The sequence below is a fragment of the Rosa rugosa genome, chromosome 7 (genome assembly GCF_958449725.1).
Source record: "Rosa rugosa chromosome 7, drRosRugo1.1, whole genome shotgun sequence".
In the NCBI taxonomy this organism is placed as follows: Eukaryota; Viridiplantae; Streptophyta; class Magnoliopsida; order Rosales; family Rosaceae; genus Rosa; species Rosa rugosa.
Genome location: NC_084826.1, coordinates 26,529,535 through 26,545,480, shown reverse-complemented (window position 1 = coordinate 26,545,480; position 15,946 = coordinate 26,529,535). Strand labels below are relative to the sequence as shown.

The 15,946-nt window shown below is 43.0% G+C and overlaps 1 protein-coding gene and 1 long non-coding RNA gene across 2 annotated transcripts; one reads left to right on the top strand and one right to left on the bottom strand.

Annotated features, from left to right (window-relative positions):
- Nucleotides 1–493: 493 nt before the first annotated feature.
- Nucleotides 494–1,198, top strand: LOC133722636 (ubiquitin-ribosomal protein eS31 fusion protein-like). Its single transcript, XM_062149508.1, has one exon. It carries the CDS (start codon nt 561–563, stop codon nt 1,029–1,031), a length of 471 nt encoding a protein of 156 aa, XP_062005492.1. The 5' UTR covers nt 494–560; the 3' UTR covers nt 1,032–1,198.
- A 3,103-nt stretch (nt 1,199–4,301) lies between these two features.
- Nucleotides 4,302–5,393, bottom strand: LOC133722639 (uncharacterized). Its single transcript, XR_009852880.1, has 3 exons — nt 5,220–5,393; nt 5,016–5,095; nt 4,302–4,844 (listed from the first exon to the last, which is right to left on the bottom strand). It is a non-coding gene; the product is annotated as an uncharacterized LOC133722639 (long non-coding RNA).
- Between the last annotated feature and the right edge of the window lie 10,553 nt (nt 5,394–15,946).

The following is a 15,946-nucleotide window of genomic DNA, read 5'->3' as shown; positions in this document are numbered from 1 at the left end:
TGTGGGACAATTGTTGTATAGTTTGGGGAATTACTTTTGTGTATTTGGATTATGTTGTATTGTTCGGATTTTAGTTGTAAATTGTGGAGTTGTTCAGTTTTGGGGAGCAGGGTGGTTCCAAGAGTTTTTTTGGAGGGTTGTTTAGAAGTGTGAATGTGTTTTTACAGGTTTTTTGGTAGTCCATTTTAGGAGTGACTCTGCCGAATTTTTGGTAGAGTTATTCCTAAGGTGGACCCCACAAGGTCACCTCAGATTTCATGGTGAAATTCGGGGCGGGTCCTGTCAATTGGTTTTCTTGTTTAGCCCTTTAGGTCTCTTTAGCGTTCCAGTTGGATCAGCTGGCCGGAGGAGTGTTGTCCGTGGTTTTGTTTTGTAAGTTTTTTATGTCATTAAAAAAAAAAAAAAAAACTAATTACTGTAGTTGGTCAATTTTGTTTACCCAGGGACCAACTCGCCATTTCATAGCAGACCCTAGCGTGTGCTAAAAACCCTTCGCAGCATCTCATTTCAAACATCTGATTGAAAGGAACCCTAGCCGTTTCTCTCTCGGTGGCAACAAGATGCAGATCGTCGTGAAAACCCTAACGGGGAAGACGATCACCCTGGAGGTGGAGTCGTCGGACACCATCGACAACGTGAAGGCCAAGATTCAAGACAAGGAGGGCATCCCGCCGGACCAGCAGAGGCTCATCTTCGCCGGAAAGCAGCTCGAGGACGGCCGAACCCTAGCCGACTACAACATCCAGAAGGAGTCCACTCTCCACCTGGTGCTTCGTCTCCGAGGCGGAGCCAAGAAGCGTAAGAAGAAGACCTACACCAAGCCAAAGAAGATCAAGCACAAGCACAAGAAGGTCAAGCTCGCCGTCCTCCAGTTCTACAAGGTCGACGACTCCGGCAAGGTGCAGAAGCTCAGGAAGGAGTGCCCCAATGCCGAGTGCGGCGCCGGGACCTTCATGGCCAACCATTTTGACAGGCACTACTGTGGTAAGTGTGGTCTCACCTATGTTTACCAGAAGGCCGGTGGCGATTGAGTCCAAACGCTCCGTTTTGATCCTTTAACTAGTATCAGTGTTATCAGTATTCATGGGGAATTGAACAGATGCTTTAATTTCAAGGTTAGAACTTGTAATCCTCTTTGTTGAGGTTTATATTGAGAATTTTGAATCTGAAGTTTAATGGATAGTTTTTGTTAAATTTATTTACCTGCCTTACAATATTGGATGGGTGAAATTCAGTAATTGCTATTAGATTGTCGATTTAGGGGGGTGTATTATATTTGGATTTGTGTAGATTTTTTTTAAATGACAGATTTTTTGAAAAGTCCATCGACTCTTTGAAAAGTTGATAGACTGCTATTGATTTCTAAAAACCATTGATTTTAGTCATAGACTTTTTATTGATTTATGAAATCTATATACTTTTATTATGAATGACTTCTATAGATTTCCCAACACATAAAAAGAATAAAAAATAAAACCAATCCATCCCAAACGCAAAACAAGATAATAGCTTGTTGCCTCTCTCAATGGTCAAGTATCTTCTGGTAGATATTGATTCAAATGAATGATTATTACTTTGTCTAGCTAGTATGTTCTCATTCCTAATCTCCCAACCAACATAAAGATAAAATATAAATCACTTGATAGTTAAAGTTAATTATTCTCATCAATATTGTTTTCGCTGATTAACATATATCATAACAAAATATTGGTCACTGTCTTTATATATATATATATTCAATCAATTGAAGTTCAATTTTTCAAGCTTCATTTGAACCGTAAATATAAACTCAAATAAATGAGAATAACTAAGAAGACACAATCCAATATTTCATAGGCAACACTATTCTAGGTTTTTAGGGTAGACTCCAGTATTTGGGTATTAGTAAACATGTTGGGTACCAAAAACATTGATATCATAAATGATTAAAGAAAACAAAAAAAAAAAAACAAGAAAGAGAGATGATGGAAGATCAACCTCTTCCCACGCAGAAAGAAAGTCTATCATAGACTTTTCCAAATCTTTGGTCTGATGGCTGGAAAATTATTGGAGTTTGGTGTGTATAATTAACACTACAAAGTCCATAATTATCCATGAGTTTCTAAGTCATTAAGTATGAATGATATTTTGAATACCTCTGTACTTTCATTCATTTTTAAAAGTCCTAATTGAATACTCCTAGATTTTGGTGGAATTCATAAAGTCTTTTAAAATCCTGATTGAATACCCCGAGACTTTCATGGACTGTTAAAAGTCTATATTGAATACACCTGTACTTTTAAATTCCATAGATTTGTTAAAAAATTCCACTAATTCCACATACAATACACCCCCCTTAGATTGTGTTTCTTTTGAGTCAATTCTTGGCTGGATCTGTTCCTACAATTACTCGGGACGTGATTGTTATGTGCAGTCCATTTTGCCTTTTGAAATTGTTTCCCTTTTTTCAGGTTGAAGTCATTTAGCCTTTTAAACTGGGTTCCTTCTGGGTTAATTTGCTATTTGCTGTTCTTGTAGCATTTGCTTTTTGTTTCAATCAAATGAGTTTTGACCGCGTCAGTTCTTTCATTTGCTGCTAAATCATTTCCACTGTCAGCCATCTGGGTTCTTTGTTTTGTTAAAATTGTGGTCTGTTAGATAGTTTTGCCAAGATTAGGGACACTAGGGAGTAGAACTCTTGAAGTAGTTACAGGCTTATAGCTTACCCCACATGGTCGAATATCAAAGATCATTGATTAGGGAGTAGAACTAGGTTTACGTTTCATGGTCGAATGTATATCAAAGATCATTGATTATCTCGGTCTTCTAGTCAATGGGCAATTCCATGTTGACAGAGCATCTCTTAGTTGCAAATTATCTTTTGACTTTGAAGTTCTCTCCCTCCACTAGTCTAGTGGCCAGAATGCGATTCCTTGATGTGTAATCTGGTGTTTAGTGAAAGTAGACCTGGCTGGATGAGGAATACAGCCAACTTTTGAGACTGTTTGAATAAATATGAACATTGTGATACATGTCTATCATCACTCTGGTTATTTTCATAGCAGTACTGTGCCTGCCCTCCTCTTGTTACAGTCTTAGAATTGTATTAGGATTACAAACTTCTGATGGATCCAGAGCAAAGTACTACATTCTTTCATGAGAGCACCTCAAGATAGTACTCTATTCTTTCAATATGGCTCCAATCCCTTGAGCAATTAACAACATGATAAGCAAATAGAAGATTGCGACTACATAAATATTTGCTCATTCTGTGGCTGATTTGAGAAATTGTAACGCAACACCAAAGGGAAGCATAGGTACATCTCCAGAAAGAAAGGCGCAAGGATTGCTGTAGCATGTGTTGTATCAATTATTGATTTATAATCAAAACCTACTCTTTATAGAAATACAACTGTACTCATGCACACCTTATGCAAAGGTTTAGGGAAGCACATGAGGCCGAGAACAAGAGACTCGGAACAAATTGGCAAACTACCTAACTACAGGTTTAGTTTAGTTTTTCTCTTGAACCATAACTGCCTTTGTTTCCTTTCTGCCCTCAATGTAATAGCGTGCTCTAAATGTAGCCAGATGAGTGTAATAGGCAGGAGACACTGCAGTTCAAGTATCAAGCATTAGTGGAACAATCAGCAGAAGCATGACTTGTATGAAACTAAAAGCACAAGCGTAGGAAATTAACAGGGAGAAGGAAACAGAACACATTCACATTAGCTGAGAAGAATCAGAAGATCATTCAGTAGTAACACTCCACCAAAAGGGAGAAGGAAATTACATGTAAAGCAGTAAAGAACAATTGTCATCAATTAGGTCCTAAATATTTATCCTTTATCCAATCCCTTTCAACCTATTTGCATGGCTTCCACCTATTTACTACAGCACACATGAAACAATTTTACTATCCTGCCTTTTCATTAACAAAATCTGTGAAGATGCAATATATATGGAGCTAATGTAAGTCGACATGTCTATACATGGGCCAAGAACCCTGCAGGCTAGGTCTATTCTCTCGTCAGATACTGTGTATAGTATTGTTCACAACCACTTGATATGGGGATTGGGACACAGTTGTTTACTCATTCCTTCAATCATATATTCGCAAAAGCAATAGAGAAAACAACTCTGCTAGAATCACAAGCAAGTACTAAGACAATACACGCCAGATTACCTCCATCAGATGCAACCTCATGTCACAAGGTCGAATTATTTCCAATGCGTGCCATTACAAATTTTGAATAATTATTCAATACATCAGCAGCAGATTGATTTTTCTCTTCAATCTAATTTTTTTTTGGGTCCAGCTCTTCAATCTAATTAAAAAAAATAAAAATAAAAACCAATCAAGAAGGAAGTTAAGTCCTGTTAATTAAGAACTATGCTCATCAGACTTCAACAGCAATAAGTCAATAACTAGTTTCTTAAACGAATAAATGTAAGTGGCAGAACTAAGTATAGGCACTACACCAGTTCAGCCTGAATCCAAAGCTGTTTGAGGCATATGAAGTATGAACTTTATCATGTTCCAAATGTCTACAATCACCTAATATAGTATATACACTGACAAAAGCAATAAGAGTGGTGAAATGCGTAATTAGAATACACCTGTTCCTGAGTCATGGTTCTTACTGTCACCAAATGTTTACAATCACATAAATCCCCTTGCTTTATAACTAAAACCGCAAATGGAGTGTAAGCACTCCCCATTCAAACAATCTACAATATAGAAATGCAATATTTCCCCATTCTGCGGCATAGTAGATTCCCAAACAATTGAATCATGCAAAGTGTTTCTCCTTCCCCATTAGCTTCAGATACTCGGCCTGAGATGGTGATGATATTTAGAGAACCTGAGATATCAATTGCAACAGATACTCACCCCAAAGTCCTCAATTAATAACAACAGATATCAATTGCAGCATTACATAGCTATGTCAATTTTAGTAAAATTGCAGGGCACTTTTAGAATCATTGTACAAATTACTAACAAAGCAAAAACCATGCATTCATGAAATACTTACCCTGGGCTAACTCGAAACAGACATCAAGTCCCCGCAGATATCAATTCCAAATGGCTCTAGCAATTGAGATTAGGGAGACCCTGGGCTAATGAAATATTGACGATACATGAGAAGAAAGAAATCATCCAAAAGTTGCAAAATACCTAAAGAATTGAAGAAGAATGATCCATCTTGCTTTTAATTTTGCACCTGGATCCAGCATACCTTTGACGATATGGGTGAGAGAGCGAAGGATGTGGGCAGACGAGGCGGTGAAAGAAGAAACAAGAAAACCATAAGGACAATTTCGCCAGTCTTCAACCTTGATTGATACCTGCAAGTCGACTCAAATGTGATATTGCAGATGCACCCAAGTCCACCTGAAAAACTAATAACCAGTCTCACTTACTGCAATACAGAATTGATGGTAGTCATAGCTGCAAATCTGCAATTCAAGGAGCAGAAAAATTGTAGGAGATAAGCTTTTTGGAGAAAGGGTGTAGCATTGATACCTAAACTCCTATTAGTGGTTTAATATATAAAAATAGAGGTTGTAAAATTTACCAGGAGTTTCCTCTTCCCTATTGCTCTCTTCCTATCCCTCTCTAGTCTTGTTTCTTAATGAAAGTTTGAAGAAACTGTTTCCCATTCTGTTGAAAGTGTCTGAAACTATTTCCAGTCATATCTTATATCTCATTCCTAAACACTCAGATTCTTTCCTCATTCTGCTGGGAGTGTAAGAAACTCTTTGCTGTCATGTCTTATATACTTATATTTCATTCCTGAACACTCAGCTTCTTTCCCCTATCCACCTAAAACTTAATTGTAGTTCTTGTAAGCATCCATTTGATCACAAGGACTCCAATTTGTTAATGGTAACCGTGGACTTGTCTAGTATTATGTATTGAGGTTTTAGCCAAAAACAGAGTTCAACGATTGACAAGATTACATTTCTCCATGTATTTGAGAGGGAGCATATCAATTCCTAGTATAAATAACAACCACACATGAACTTTGAAATGAAAGTTCACCAAATCCGTGCATTTCCACATATAACGTTTATCTGAATTTATAGAAGGAAGAAGAAATAAAAAAAGATAATGAGAGAAGTAAAATAGCCGGGATTGCTAAATAAATAATCCCCTTTCAAGTGTGTTCACATCTAGGAAATAAAAACAGGGTGTTGAAGCACCAGGTCACCATTGTAAAACCCCTACACATACCAGGTCACCATTGTAATTTATAGAGATCTCTACGTTCTCAAGGATAGGTTCTGACATTGAGGCGTCCCCCAAAGATGTCTCTTGAACATAACCATTTAGGACTAAACCCTAAACATTCTCATGGGACAGATTTTGAGTATTGATGATCAAAAGATTTGTTTGTGCCTCATTCGCTCTTTTTCTAGGGTGAGTATCCTTTGAACCAACCGATCTACCGCGCTTCCTAGCGGGACCTGCGGCCATAGACGCCACATCACTGCCAATATGGGCAGTGGCGCCATCTCCTGGTACCTCAGGAGCGGCGTTACATCCAGTATTTGGGACGTCAATCCTTGCAGGCACATTTGCAACAGGTATATGTGATCTCGTCTCTTTAGCAGTATCAGAAAACGCATCAGGCAGAGTATCTGCTACGTTCTGAAGCTCTATAGTTCTTCGCATTTCTAGTTCGGACTGTGCGGTACGGAGATCGAGATGAGACACAGTGGGGGCAGACCACGATAATTCCTGTCGTTCCTGCTGAACATGTGTGTTCTTATCTCCCTTTAACGACAGGAAGACTGTCTCATCAAAGTGACAATCCGCAAATCTTGCGGTAAAGAGATCGCCTGTCAAGGGTTCAAGATAGTGGACGATGGTTGGGGATTCATATCCAATGTAAATGCCCATTCGTCGTTGTGGACCCATCTTAGCACGCTGTGGCGGCGTAATAGGCACATAAATGGCACACCCAAAAATGCGTAAGTGCGAGATATCAGGCTCGTACCCAGTCACTAGCTGTAACGCAGAGTAAAATTGGGTGGCAGTTGGTCGTAGACCAATTAGCGTCGCTGCGTGCAATATTGCATATGCCCAAGCGAAAATAGGGAGATTGGTGCGCATAACCAGTGTCCGTGCTATCATTTGTAGGCGCTTAATAGCGGCTTCCGTGAGACCATTTTGGGTATGAACATGAGGAACTGGATGCTCTACATCAATCCCCAGTGACATGCAATAGTCATCGAACGTTTTCGATGTAAACTCCCCAGCATTATCAAGTCGAATTGACTTAATTGGGTGGTCTGGGTAGTGAGCCCGTAGACAGATAATCTGGGCTAGGAGTTTAGCATAAGCAGCATTTGGAGTGGACAACAGCGCGACATGTGACTAGCGTGTAGACCCATCAATCAATACGATAAAGTATTTAAAAGGTTCGCAAGATGGTTAAATTGGTCCACAGATATCCCGTTGGATTCTCTGTAAGAACGGAATGAGTATTTTTGGATCCTTTGCGTAGGACGGTCTCGATCCTAATTTTCCTAAGGAACAGGCTTTACAAAATGAGCTAGGGGCCTTAAAATCAACCAATGAGGATTTTGGTTGGGCCTGAGCGTCTGAAGCGATATTTGAAAAAAAAATTGTGATTACATCACTCATCATGGCGTTAGGACCATGGGAAGTGGCATTTATGGCGCCATGGCCATGGGGTGACGCCATCTATGGCGTATTGGCGTTGTCAAGGGGGACATGGGCGGCCCTAAGCCGGCGGTAGGCGGCGGAGGCGGCGGTCACACTAAGTCCTGGAATCAATGATTCTTGCTTCGTTTCGCTCGAAAAAATGGATGTCTGTATGAAGTTTTTAGTATACGGATCATCATATCACGACCAGAATGTCCTAGTCGGTCATGCCAAAGCCAATATGTGTCAGAATCCAAGAGATCTTCTCTTATCACATTATTGGATTCAATAGGTCGAATTGTAGTGACATAAAGTCCACTAGATTTACCCATAAGCTTCTCTAAGATGCACTTTCATCCGCAATCATTGGAGGTAATGCAAAGAAACTCTTTTTCGTTTTCTGTATGCGCTTCCGCATGGAATCCGTTGGCTCTGATATCTTTAAAGCTCAATAAGGTTCGATTTGCTTTAGGAGCGTAGAGAGCTTCTGTGACATTAGGCAAGGTGCCATTTGGCAAGAGGAATTGGACCATTCCATGACCTTGAACTAAACCTAATGGCCTAGCCATTGTAGTCATAGAGGAATATGTAGGCAACATCTCTAAGAATAATTGCCTATGGCGGAGGATGGTGTGCATAGTCGCACTATGCGCAAGACATTGCAGTTCTCCAGAATCCATTCCTAAAAGAAAAAGCTCGTAATTAAAAAGGAGTCATAATGAAAAGAACTCAATTTTTACTAATAAGCCAAACGAAATTACATCATTGTCTCTTTAACTAGAGAAAATCTAATCCAAAAAGCTAGCTAATGCAAAACAATGGTAGTTGTTTAACTTCTTTCGGTAACTCCAAAATAAATGTGACCAAGTGAGTAGAGAGATGTCGATGGAGCAAAGCTCGCTTAAGTACCACTTATCTCAAATCCTTCCTAGACATCACACTTACGTTGGATGAGCCTAGTTTGAAGAAAGACTAAACCATTGGCATTTACTACAAAAATAATATGGCAATTGCCTACATCTCTTGGAAAATATAAAAGACTTAATCAAAATCGCCAGTCTCTTGGCCCTTGAAGTCTTCAACCCTTAGAGCGAGATCGTCATCTTGATCTTCTTGCTCCATGTAATTTTCTTCCCTTGCTTCATGTTGGCGTGAGTCACTCCTGCATCGTATCCCATGATTGTAGCAATTGTTATGTAATTAGGATTGTGTAATTATTTAGAATATTATGTAGTTAAGGGAGAGTATATTACGATGTAATTAGGTAGTCACTTTCCTATTAGGGTTCTGCATAATTTGTATATATACTCCATCTTTGGAGAAGATCGATATAACATTAGAAATTCCAAAACTTTCTCTTTGCCTTTGTTCTGTTTGACTTGGTATCAGAGCAGAGATCCTTTGGATTCTGTCTCATTTGTTTCCACTGCAAATTTGTCTTTGTACTTCTTGAGAGTTTGTCATTTGTCTTTGTCCTCTGTTCCTTTCGCCTTAAAACCCTAAAATTCCCATACCTTGTCGTCAACCTCTTCTCCCCTTGTGTTTGTCGAAATTTGCTGGTTGAAGAAGGAAAAATGGAAGGAGCAGCTCCATTCAACAATAAGGTGATTTGCAACTATTGTAAAAATCTTGTTCACTACAAGAGTCATTGTCCCCAGCTTATGAGACGCAACTCCAATAACTCTGGGTGGAAAGGTGGTAACAACGGTAAGAAGGGCAAGGTTGCAATTCAATTGGTGCCGGAGCAAGAACCGGACTTCTATGGTGTGGAGGGTCAAGATCTCACCAAGGGTAATGTTTCCATAACTCAGGAAAAATGAGGTAAAATTGGTGTTGCTTTACATGTTTCTGGCTTTACTGGTAGTAATACATGGATAATTGATTCTTGTGCGTCTGATCATATGACCTATGATAAGTCTTTCTTTGTTAAGTTGTCATCCCCATCCATAACACATGTCTCTAATGCCAATGGTGAGTCTTTCCCGGTCTTAGGAATTGGGTCTGTCCAGGTTACACCTTCCATTACTCTTCATAATGTTCTCTTTGTACCATCTCTATCTCATCATCTCTTATCTGTGTCTCAGTTGAATACACAAAACAAATGTTCTATAACCTTTTATCCTATGTATGTCATCTTTCAGGATCTGTGCACTCGGGTGATAATTGGCAAGGGAGACTTGAGGGAGAGACTGTTTCACTTGGATTGCATATACGCAGGACAGTCACAAGCACCGGCAAGTATGCAAAACCCTGTTGCCCTGACATTGAGTTCTGATCGGTTGAATGAGTTGTGGTTGTGGCATCGCCGTTTAGGCCATCCATCCTTTGGAGGTATGAAGAAGTCCATGCCCTCTCTGTTTTTGGGAATAAAGGAGTCTAGCTTGCATTGTGAGACTTGTGCTATAGCTAAGAGTCATAGGTCTAGCCATCCTTCCAGCTTTCATTTTAGTACAATGCCTTTTCAATTGATTCATTCGGATTTATGGGGACCTTCCAAACATTCAACCCTTTCTGGAATGCGTTATTTTTTTTTATTCATTGATGATTTCACAAGATTGACTTGGGTTGTTTTACTTAAGTCAAAAGATGCAGTCTTCTCTGCTTTTACAGCTTTTCATAATCTTGTCCGTACCCAATATGATGCTTGTATTAAGATATTTCGGTCTGATAATCATTCATTTCGTGATTACTTCCAATCTCATGGAATTGTTCACCAAACCACTTGCCCACAAACACCAGAACAGAATGGGGTCTCTGAACGGAAGAATCGTCATTTGTTAGACATGGGTCGCGCCCTTATCCTTAGTGCTAATATGCCTAAATACCTTTGGGGAGAGGCAGTGTTGTGTGACTCCCATCTTATTAATCGTCTCCCATCTTCCTATCTTCAAGGTCGTATTCCATTTGAGGTATTGTCTAGTTATGTCTCTATCCCATCTCTTAATACCCTTCCTGCTCGTGTCTTTGGTTGTGTAGTCTATGTCCATCTTTATAAGAACCATGCCAATGTTCCAAGTTAGATGCAAGGGCTCTCAAGTGTGTCTTTGTTGGGTATGAGACTCATCAGAAAGGATACAAGTGTTATCATCCTCCCTCTCAACGATTTTATGTCACCATGGATGTGACATTCAGTGAGGATACATGTTATTTTCCACCTTCTACAACTCATAGTCAGGGGGAGCAGGGTGTTTTTTATGAAGGACAGTACCAAACAGGACCAACGATCGATCGCTTTATCTCAAACGATCGATCATTTAGTGAAGAGGAAATGTCTAGTGGCCCGGAAACCAACGACACTCTTGCATAAACAAAAAAAGGCAATTGCCGAACAGAGCATTGCGAGTTCCGAAACAGAAAAGGCAATTGCTGAATCGTCTACCCATCACCATGAAACTGCCGAACAGAGCATTGCGAGTTCCGAAACAGAAAGGCAATTGCTGAATCGTCTACCCTTCACCATGCAACTGCCGAACAGAGCATTGTGAATTCCGAAACAGAAAAGACAATTGCTGAATTGTCTACCCTTCAAGAAGAAGCTCCTAACTGTTCAGTCTTTCTCTCCATCAGTGATCTCCCCTGTTCAGTCTTCACCTGAGGTACGTAGTAGCTTACCTTTGTCCCCTAACCCACCTTTGTCTAGTAGTATTGTTCCTTTAGTCGATTCTACACAGGTTCAAACACGAGTCTTACCGGAACGCTCCACTCTTGGTCAGCCCCCAAAGAAATATGAACCAATTTTGAATGCTAAGGCTAGGTATCTTGTAGCTGATTATGTGTCTACCCATAGGTTGTCTAAATCGTATGTAGCCTTTGTGAATCAATTATCTTCTGTATCACTTCCTAGTAAAGTGCAGGATGCAAGGACAGTCGAGATGGATGCTCTTGAGAAGAATTGTACGTGGGAGTTAGTATCATTGCCACCTGGGAAGAAGACAGTTAGTTGTCGGTGGGTGTACACCGTGAAACACAATCCTGATGGTTCAGTGGACAGATATAAGGCAAGATTAGTGGCTAAAGGCTATACGCGGAAGTATGGAATGGATTATGATGAGACATTTGCACCAGTGGCCAAAATTAACACAATTCTGATACTTCTTTCGTTAGCTGCTAATCTTGATTGGCCTTTACAACAGTTTGATGTTAAGAATGCATTCTTGCATGGTGATCTACATGAAGAGGTTTATATGGATTTGCAACAGTTTGATGTTAAGAATGCTCTTGACTGTTGTTTCTGGTGGCTTTCTCCGGGTACCTCACACAGAATGCTATACCGTCTGGGATACCGATGCGCCTCCTAAATCCTGTACCAAGAACACACGCTTAGAGGAGTAAACCGTACCGGACGGTTTACACCTCTCCGATGCTTGAGTGAGAAGCTAATATTGATGTATAGTAAGTAAATAGTAGACAAAGGAGTTATTACCCGTAAAAGGTGGTTGTGCTAATGCCTATATACTCGAGCATGTGAAGGAAGTCTCCCCCATCTTCGATGTGGGACACCAGTTGTTCTTCTGATGCCATATCAGTCCTCCTGTTGTGTAAATAGTTGGGCTGTGTTGGCCTTGCCCAGGGCCCTGGGTGCCCGGGGTGGCATCCCAAATGGGCCTCGCCATGGTGGGTCGTGAACCCGGCCCATGGTATAGTACATGGGAGTACCGATGGGGCCCAGCCGATAGTGCCAAACTTAGTTGAGACTTCCCTAGTATGTACAAGTCCCCCAAGTTCCCGTTCAAGATGTTTCTTGGGTGGGGACTTATTATTGTCTCGGAAGTTTGGCACTAGTTAGCCTATAGGGAGTCCCCCAAGTTCCCGTTCAAGGGATATCTTGAGCGGGTTACGCTGTAGGTAGCTAATCTACACGCTGCGATAGGGTGAGGGTTGAGCCTCCGGTACCCAATGGGGTAGAGGAAGGACTTGGCTCTGATACCCGATGGGGTAGAGAGAGGACTTGGCTCTGATACCCGATGGGATGGAGGGATTGACTCTCCGGTACCCAATGGGGTAGAGGATGTGAGTCTCCGGTACCCAATGGGGTAGAGAGAGGACTTGGCTCTGATACCCGATGGGGTGGAGGAATTGACTCTTCGGTACCCAATGGGGTAGAGGATGTGAGTCTCCGGTACCTAATGGGGTAGAGAGAGGACTTGGCTCTGATACCCGATGGGATGGAGGGATTGACTCTCCGGTACCCAATGGGGTAGAGGATGTGAGTCTCCGGTACCCAATGGGGTAGAGAGAGGACTTGGCTCTGATACTCGATGGGGTGGAGGAATTGACTCTTCGGTACCCAATGGGGTAGAGGATGTGAGTCTCCGGTACCCAATGGGGTAGAGAGAGGACTTGGCTCTGATACCCGATGGGGTGGAGGAATTGACTCTCCGGTACCCAATGGGGTAGAGGATGTGAGTCTCCGGTACCCAATGGGGTAGAGAGAGGACTTGGCTCTGATACCCGATGGGGTAGAGAAAGAACTTGGCTCTGATACCCGATGGGGTAGAGAAAGAACTTGGCTCTGATACCCGATGGGGTAGAGAGAGTTGGAGCCTCCTGGTACCCGATGGGGTAGGCGGTGCATGTCAGCCACGTGGGGCATACTGAGTTGTGCAATAAATGCCCGTCCCCTCAACTGACGGTTTTCGAGACGTGGGACACGTGTAGTGATCCTGTGGTTGTAGGCTTTTCGGCTTCAACGGCCCTGATGCTTTGGAGATTGAATTTAAGAGGGAAACAGACTGTTTCCCTTCTCACTTTCTTCGAAATTCTGAGAATCTGAGAAATCGCGTTTTGCCCTCTCACCTCTTGTGCTTCTGTTGCTGTGGCTGTGAGGAGTGAAGACGAAAGCTTTAGCCAGATTAGCGACTGCCGGAAAGAGGTAAGAGAATGTGGTTTGGTTTTTTTTTTGTTTTGTGTTTCTGTTTGACGTGGGTTTGGGCTGCTTCGATTTTGCCTGCGTTTCTGGGTTTTCTTGAATTTCTGGGTTTTGCTTTGAATTTCTGGGTTTTGCTTTGAATTTCTGGGTTTTGCTTTGAATTTCTGGGTTTTGCTTTGAATTTCTGGGTTTTGCTTTGAAGTGGGGAGTGATCCGCGCTTCAACGTAGTCTTAGATCTGGTTAGGCTAACCCTTGTGCTTCTGATTCCAGATATAGCGAGTTTTGAGGTTTCCGGTATCGTGATTAGGATGGAATCAGAAGCCAAGGGTGGGGATACGGGATCGTCATACTAGTCGTCTGCCAGGCAAGCTGAAGTGGATATCGATCGGTACCTAGCTTCAGTAGGTCAATTAGCAGAGAATACCGGCTCTTCGACGGGGGTGTTCTCGGAGAGCAGTGAGGAGTCCGACGAGGGTGAGAGCGAGGATGGATCTGTGGAGGCCCCCGTAGTCACGGTGGCAATCCCGGAGGGCATACCGAAGCCTAGGTATACACTTACGGACGGGACCGTATGCGACGAACCCGGGAGAAGTATGACGATGAAGGAGATCATCGCCATGCGACTGAAGTGGGGGATACCGGACGCAGTAGAGCTTAGGCCCCTTAAGGAAGGAGAGATGGCCGCGAATCCTGCCCCGGGGTGGGTGGCGCTGCACGAGAACCAGTTCCACCAAGGGTTATCGCTACCGCTGCCCCGGTGCCTACAGTATCTATTGCGGATGCTGAACCTGTCACCGGGGCAGTTGACCCCGAATGCCATTCGCCAAATATATAGTATGATGGCCATGTGGGACTTGTGCCAACAAGGGTGGCCTTCCGTAAATGAATTCCGCGCGGTACACAGGATCCTGTACTCAAGGAAGCTGTCCTGTGCGGGTACGGTGACCTTTGCCGCTAGGGATTACGAACCATTAGTTACCGACATGCCCTCGTCGATGAGCAAAAGGTGGAGGAATAAAGTGTTTCTAGCTGGTGGGCGATGGCAGATTAAAAATAAGAAGTGGCATCTGACCGGCACTTTCCAAGCAATCGGGGACCAGGCCTACACTTTATCCGAGGTGGAAAGGAAGAGGATAGCCCGGGTATACGCTGTTTGGAATGAGAAAGAGAGGAGCTCTTATAGATTTATCCGGCACTCTATACTTTATAGGCTAGGGCTAGGATGGCTCCCTGGTGAGGCTTTTTTTTTATATAAAAAAAAACTTTTGGCTTCTTTCTTTTTTTTTTTTTTTACTAACTATGGAACTGATTGCAGTGAAAGCACCGAAGAGGAAACCCTGAAAAGGCAAAGAGGAGGACAGAATGGACGATAACCAGTTGATGGACATGCTGATGAACCAGGGAGAAGACGCCCTGCACATTGAGGTCGACCTAGGGTCGAAGGCTACGGGTCGGTCCATTGAAGAGACCCTGCTGGAGATCACTGACGCGGGATATGGGGAACCTGATCCCAATGCTCCCGCGACTCAAGTCGAGCAGCCTTCTGCCGCTGACATCATCACCATAGCCGATCCCGGAAGGGAGAAGGTACCGCCCGCCGTTTCCATTTCTTCTCGGTCCACTGGGGGCGACGAGGCCCTGCTTCCCGGGGAGAAGAAGAGGTCACACAGGCACCAGCACCGAGGTGACAAACAGGAGGTTACCTATACCGGCCGGGATGTTAAAGGATCCGGTGCGAAGAGGCAGAAGAGAGAACTTCCGGTATCCGACGCGTCGCCGTCACTTGGCCTACTGGCCCCTGCCATTCCGGTAATCCCTAAGAAGCCCATCAAGCAGCTGCTGAGTGAGTACGGGGTTGCTGATGAAAAATTTGTGCGGTCCATGCTTAGCGATCTGAAGGATATTGACCTCGACCGGGTGCGGGCCAAGGACAATACCCCCAAAGAGAATCGCCGTCTCGCCCGGGAATCTATGATGCGGGTATGGGTTTGCTTCATTCTTGCGACCGGTACTTTTTGTATATATATTTTAACTGGTGTGTTTGCAGGCCCTGTTCAATGTGTACGCAGTTGATGCCAGCGAGGAAGATACTCAACTGAAGGAGGAGGTTAGCAATCTCTCCGGGCAGGTGAAGTATCTGCATGGTGAGAAGGCCAAGCTGGAGAAGGAGCGGGACTCCTTGAGGCAAAAGATCGAGTCCTTGACTCCACTGGTTGCCGAGATGGACGCCGCAAAGCAGCGGATCGCGGAGCTTGAGGGTGAACTCACCGAGGCGCGGGATGAGGTAAAGAATGCTCGGGACTCGGAGAAGGATGCTGCAGAGTCTGCCACATCATGGAAGGAGAAGGCAGACTACTTGGAGGAGCGTCTTCCCGTGGAGAAGCGCGAGGCCGTGGAGGAGTACAAGGCTTCCGAGGAGCTT